Genomic DNA, 7,191 nt, shown 5'->3' on the forward strand with positions numbered 1-7,191 from the left:
ATGATTCTATGCTTTGCACTTAGAAGAGTAGATCAACCCTCATCCACAAGGTTGCACAGTCAACTCTCGTGATCTGAGAGCATGTGCACAGGACTCTTGTAGTTCTGCTAAGAAAACACTAGGCAAAAATACAGGGAAATATTCTACATATTTGTATGCACCCATGCTCCTTGGATGGTAAAATAAGCCAAATGCTTTGTAGGCACTTCAGATTTTCTGCGGATGTGTCAGATTTATAGTATTTGTATTGTTTATTTGATCAGTGTGCACGAGTCTGATGTATCTAAACCAAATCTGCATGGTGTTATGGAACTGTACATAAACAGCCATTTTTATGAGACTCGTGGAATTACTTTACCTGGTTATCTGAGGTCTCAAAATTCTTCAGAGGTATGCTGCCTTAACTAAGAAGCATACACATTCAGAGTATGTGAGGAGGGAAGACGGAGAAGCCATATGGAGTTATGAACTTCAGCAAATCACACATGCCCTTAAGTCAGAAGGTGGTGAAATATATGATGGCTTTCTAGAAAATCATTCTTGATTGTCTGATTAGGCTCAAAGAAAGCAGAGTTTCAACCACAGAAACTGACAGCGTTGAAAATGGTGAGCAATAGACTGACCAAAGAGCATAGCAAATTAGTATTATCAAATGGTTTAATGTGGACTCATCCTGCATTGATAAACATACTGTTTTTCAAAGGTTAATGCTTAACAATTGGCCTCAAGACACTTAAAATAAATTCCCACTCCCTTACTTCCTACATAATTTATTAAGTACTTTCCCAACTCTTCTAAAGTATCACAGGAGTCCAGGTTTACCTGTTTGTGAAGCAGCATTAATAATGACTAGGTATATCCTGCAGTCAATAACTTCTGTTACAAAGATAGAAACGTCATTTTATGCCATGAATTCTTCAAAATATAGCAACTTCCTTAAAATTTCCCAGCACTGAAATGGTGGATGCAAAGACTCCACTAAATAATTCTAAACCAACAGACTGTGTCTAACAAATCACAACGCTACCCCTAAAAAGTCTTACTGAAACAATCTTGTAATTTAATCTATATTATCTTTGACAAAAGCAACAAAAAACAAGCTCTCTATAGCAGTATATTTAAATCTAAAGTAATATCACACACATAACAGTTACAATAAACTGATCCATTTGATTATTTTCACTACAAAATTTTCAGAGAATGAAGAATCACTGTTTGCTAAGCATTCTGCATTCCTGTTTGCTGTAGTGTTATGAGTGTCAAAGTAGTTGAGAACTGTACTTTCCTTTGCATATCAGAGACTACTGCTTCCATGTAATAACCAATTGATTTATTTGGTTTTGTTTAGCAGTGTTAGTAAATGCAACTCTTTCTTCGTTTTGTCTTCCTTTCCTTCCTGTTTATTCTTTCTTGTCTTTTTCCTCAAATATTATGAATTTCCTTTTTTCTTCCTTCTACTGCGTATGATACTATTGCATGATAAATTTGGGATTTGTTTGGAGTTGACTCTCCCATCAGTCAGGAGTCAAGACAGCTAACAAGTCATAATTTTATATTACTTGTAATTTGGCCAGGTAATAACACATTACATTTTGAACAGAATATACATAGGTTGCTCTGAAAGTAATGCTTCCTATTTATTTCCACGGAAACGACAACAGATACAAGGAGCACAATACTACCATTGGATAGAGTCAATTCTCAGCTACAAAATGCTCTTTTTCCACACAGGGACCACCATTAGCTGTGCATTTTCACTAGCGATGAATAAGAGCCTGCATGCCATGCTCACAAAAATAATGCACTAGCGGAGGTGACCCACTGTCACAATGGCCACTGCTGAAACACACCACCCACTGTGCCACTGTGCTCACATCCGCTGTTTGTCTCCACAAACGTTCAGCAAGTGTTGATGAATGTCAATTTGTACGATTTTTTCCACATGGAGGAATTCAGTTCCACTCCTTTGCTTCATACACACTTCTATGTCAGACACGATTCTGTCAGGCTGCCCCTCTGCTGCCATCTGTCACATGGCAACAAAACGTAATGGAGTATTGGTGGGGAAGGTTCAACCTCTACTGCCAAACCAACAATATCTGCCTCTCACACTGTGGGCCAACATAATAAAATAGGAGGCATTACTTTCAGATCAGCCCTCCTATTTACAGGTATAAAGTCTGAATAAAACTCCAGAATCTTAATAACGTGGACTGAAAAAGCCGGTAAGTTAGCAAGTGCAGCAGTACATAAAGAAGTATTTATTTTAAAAGGAATGTGTTTGTTTTCAGCAGTTTTCTCCTGCTGCTTTCCAAAAGATATACTAAGAGAAAAACAATATCATAATGAAAAAAATTATTCGCTGTATGTAAAATACTTTAAAATGGCAGCATAAAGTAGACATTAAAGATACGCTATTAATTTATCAGTCCACAAGAGGATGCTCGTGAGAAGAAAAGGAATTTTGCTGTTTCTAACCACAAGTCACAAACTTGGACTTAGGAATGTCCTTGACTGTCATTATGCAAAATCTTAGTTCCAGTTTTATAATTTCTTATAGTGACATAACTGTTACGAAACAGTTTTGTTTTATTTGCCACATTCTTTCTATCACTCAAGGAACAAAGAATTTTTTAATCAATAGGATTTTAATTACTATGCATTAAGTCAACAACCGTGACTTTTGGGAACGATGGTCTCTGTTATCTAGGGTTTAGTTTGCTAAGGAGAGAGTGTGTAATAAACCACAACTGCAGCCTATAGGACAGCACATACTAGAGCATTTTTGTTAATGAAGATAGACTGAAGATATTTCGTAAAGCTACAGGGGAAAATTTCTGAATGGATGGTTGTCAGAATTTGTTTTTGTGATAAAATCAGTCATAGAATGGCTTAGGTAGGAGGGGACCTTAAAGATGACGTAGTTCCAATCCCCCTGCCATGAGCAGGGTTGCCAACCACTAGATGAGGCTGCCCAGAATCCCATCCAATCTGGCCTTGAATGCCTCCAGAGATGGGGCATCCACAACCTCTCTGGGCAACCTGTTCCAGTCCCCCACCACCCTCTGAGCAAGAAATGTCTTCCCAACATCTAACCTCAATCTCCTCTTTTATTTTAAAGCCATCCCCCCTTGTCCTATCACTATCAGGCCATATAAAAAGTCAATCCGCCTCCTGCTTGTAAGCTCCCCTCAAGTACTGAAAGACCTCAGTGAGGTCTCACTGCAACTTTCTCTTCTCCAAGCTAAACAAGCCGAACTCCCTCAACCTTTCATCATAGGAGAGGTGCTCCAGCCCTTTGATCATCTTTGTGGCTCTCCTCTGGACCCCCCTCCAACAGTTCCACGTCCCTCCTGTACTGGGCATCCCAGCCTTGGACACAGTATTCTAGATGGGGCCTCACGAGGGCAGAGTAGAGGGGGACGATCACGTCCCTCTCCCTGCTCCCACCCCCCGTGGATGTAGCCCAGGATTCTGTTGGCCTTTTGAACTGCAACAGCACACAGCTGGCTCACATCCAGCTTTCTGTCCACCAGGACCCACCAAGTCCTTCTTCCTAGGGCTGTTCTCAAGGAGTTCTTTTCCCATTCTGTATACACATCTGGGATTGCCTCAACCCAAGTGCAACACCTTGCACTTGGAAATCAAGATGGTCATCACGTGCAGTTTGGATTTTGACATTCCGTTAGAACCCAACCTACCAGATCTGCCACATCCCCACATGGCTCTGTGCAACATGGTCTGCTTTTTAGCCCCAGTGCCTCTGAGAGCCCATGGCTAACAGAAGCCTGTCCCAAGACAGATGGCTCATATAATCCTACTGGACAGTATCTCAAACTGCAAATAAAAAAAGAAAGTACAAGGAAAAAAACAGACTCGACAGCACAGAGAGCTTACTTGTTCTCCCTTTCTTCCTCTCTGGAAGTGGTAAATCTCTGCAAATATGTGTTAGCACATATTGGGGATGCTTACACTACCAGTTCTTTATGTTTTGTTACTATAGAGAAAGCTTCAGTTACCAGGACCGTCTGTGAATAGCTTCTTTCTCAGGCACTAGCCTCTCTTTATGTATGATGCTAAGTCAACTTTAGTAGCTGCTGAAACAGTGGTGTATGAGACATCATTTGAGACACTTGAAAGAATGCAGCTTTAAGATGAAAGGAAGGTCTTATCTGAGTTAGAAAAAAGAAAAACCAACAAGTTATCTGCAGAACCTTCAACTTTACTCCCCCAATGTGTTTCTCTTCTCCTATCCAACAAAAATGCATCAAAATGAAATTAGACTTAAAATCCTTGGGCTCCAAATATTTCAGGCACATATAACTGCAGTGAAAACATTCAAGGTTTTACACAGAAAGGGACACTGACACAATTAACTTTAAAATGTTTGTTTGAATCTCAAAATAAGTGTCTGATTCATACTCACTCAGCTGTGTTGAAATACTATCCTTAGCCCAACTAAAAATGAAACGTAGGCCACTGGGGATGTGGAGGAAGTAGTGTTCAAATGTTCCCTGGGACTTTTTTGGACACGCTGTTGCTCTGGACGAACTTCTAAAGATGATCCAGTTAAAAAAATGGATTTTTCTCATTCGTGCACCATTTGCTGAACAGAAAACAAGCCTTCTCATTCCTTAGGAAGATTCTGCCTTGAGTAGCATGAATCCACAATGAAGTTGGAGCAGCGCAGGGACATCATGTGGCATGCACGTGTAAGGGTCCTAACAGTCAAACAAACTTTATTGTAAACACATCTTGAATGTCTCTTGATTTGAGGAACCCCAATTAACAACTTATGCGAAACACTTTTAAGCAAGTGTATCTCATGCGACTGGCACAAACTACGTGAAATCTCTCTCACAGAGAACATGTAGAGGGTTGTTTACTAACAGATGAGGATGTGACCTGTTCAGATAGCTGAAGTACTCTTCCTAGAATCAGTATAACCCACACCAGCATCACACTTGTACAATGGGTCAGGTACACACACCTGATAGTATGAATTTAACTACCTGAGAAGGGAGATCACAACAGTGTACAAGAATGCCTCCTTCTTTCCTATTTCCGCTGAAATGCAGAACAAGCCTTTCTAGATTAGACAGACTACTCTGAAATCTCAATCCAACTCGAAAAGCCTGACTGAAATTTAACCTTTGCATATAATTCACACCTTAGCAGACCAAACAAAAAAACAAAACTCCAACCAATGTTTTCATATTCTAGCTGTGGCCCCGAATCAGCAGCTAACAAAAACACTTACAAGGTAAATCAGCAGAATATTGGATTAATTTGCCTAAATTCATGCTTAGAATAATATTCTTCAGTCTGTGCACCCTCAATTTTTTCTAAGCAGAAGTACAGGACAATCTTAAGCAAAAGAAAGCCTCAAGAGGCTTGCATTTTCTTACTTGTCTTTTGTAACGTACTGAGAAATAATCCACAGGTTTTGTTACAGACTGGCAACTAACACAGGGATACTCAAGCCTAAGTACTGTCAACATGGAAAGCTCACCTAGGGAGTTAGCTTTATTTCCAGGCCTAGTCCTCTCCTAGTCCTCAAGTCCCTTGCTGAGACCCCTGGCACCACGGACAGACACATTTGTCGATTTGTGTGTGCCTGGCATTTAAAGTGAGCCAGGTTTCGATCTGAAAGGAGAAGCCTCACTACTGGCTGCTCACTTCCTGGAAAGCGCAGAAGAGCACAAACCGAAATTCTGTGTTTCCTGTTCAGCTGCTCACCTCACATAGAATAGAAAAAGGTGGAACACCACAAAGAAAATAAATACCTTTGCTAGGTGTTGAACTTCTAATCTTTTTGTAAAAAGTGAGCAATCATTTCTTCAATTTTCTACACCTTTGTCTGCTTAATATTCTACTCATCAAAGTTAATTTGTAAGAAACAGACAGCAGAGAACTTTCCCCCCTACTTTGTTAAACACAGACCAGACTTCAGCTGCAATTATCATATTTCTTTACCATGTTTAATCTCAAAAGCTTTACAGTTTTATGATCATTTTCTGGGTAATGACTGAACTGAGTTCTTTTTAGTCTCACTGGGAGTAAGCAGAGATGGCTGTATGACCTCATTCTGGAGGGGAATGGTGAAAGGATTTGTGCTTCAGCCTCTTTCCTACTGCCTGACGATGCTCCTGCACCTAGAGGTCAAGTCTGTTGTATGGAGTTTGTGCCATGGAGTGAGGATAACTTCACTGGGTGAACATCAGGTCATCTTCCTAACGCAAACAATTAGCTAATTTTCTCCTGCACCAGAGAAGCAGAAGTCACATTTAGGGTTGGTTTTTTTTTTTTTTTTGGATTTGTGAACTATAGATGCTGCACTTTCTAAGACACACCATAAACAGTGCCTTAAGACAACTTTTAAATATATCTAATTTAAAAAACGTTGCCTGCCCCCTCGGAGGCTGCCAGTTCCGCATCCCGTGCTGCAAATAGAATACTGCAGCCGAGGTTCTTTCTGGTTTGTAAACAAACCACCACGGGCAGCCCGACTGGAAAGAGCGGCACTGCAGTTAAAGTACAACCCAAGCAGAGCGTGTCCCGAGGCGCGGGTTTGCAGCTGGGCTTCTCCCAGTCGGGAGCCAAGCGGTTACACAGCTGGTCCTACTGTAGCGAGAGAAGTTAACAGACTAGCTCGGTTCAGCCTCGTCCCCAAGGGCCTTTTGGGAAGGAGGCACCCGAGCTGCGCAGCCCTTCCTGCGAGCACAGCAGCACCCCAGGGATAAGTAAGCAGCGGGATGGGGGAACCGGCAGCGGGCCGGGCCCGGGCAGCCCCGCGGCAGCCGAGTGCTGTGCCGTGCCGTGCCGTGCTGTGCCGTGCCGTGCCGTGCTGTGCCGTGCCGGGCCGCGTCGGCCGCAGCTCCCCCCGCCGGGCCGGCACCGCAGCGCGGGGTCACGGCCGTCCCTCGGCCCCGCCGCTCACCTTCACCCGCTTGCCCTGGATCTCCAGGCTCTTCATGGTGAAGTCCACGCCGATGGTGCTGCCTTGGCGCTCGGCGAAGGCCCCGGTTTTGAAGCGCTGTACGAGGCAGGTCTTCCCCACGCTGGCGTCCCCAATGAGCACCAGCTTGAAGAGGAAGTCGTAGCTTTCCTCGGGGTCGGGGCCGGGCCCCGGCGCTGCCGGGCCGGGCATGGCGCTGCCGCCCTCGGCCTTCCGCCCGCCGCCGCCGAGGG

The 7,191-nt window shown here is 43.1% G+C and overlaps 1 protein-coding gene across 2 annotated transcripts in view; it reads right to left on the minus strand.

Annotated features, from left to right (window-relative positions):
* Nucleotides 1–7,185, minus strand: part of RAB43 (RAB43, member RAS oncogene family) — a 19,819-nt gene extending 12,634 nt beyond the window's left edge. For both annotated transcript variants that reach the window (XM_021409321.1, XM_021409320.1), the window contains exon 1: nt 6,941–7,185. In XM_021409321.1, coding sequence (XP_021264996.1) covers nt 6,941–7,150 — 210 coding nt within the window. In that variant the 5' untranslated portion in view covers nt 7,151–7,185. The remainder of the gene's footprint in view (nt 1–6,940) is intronic.

This window comes from Numida meleagris, chromosome 11 (genome assembly GCF_002078875.1).
Source record: "Numida meleagris isolate 19003 breed g44 Domestic line chromosome 11, NumMel1.0, whole genome shotgun sequence".
In the NCBI taxonomy this organism is placed as follows: Eukaryota; Metazoa; Chordata; class Aves; order Galliformes; family Numididae; genus Numida; species Numida meleagris.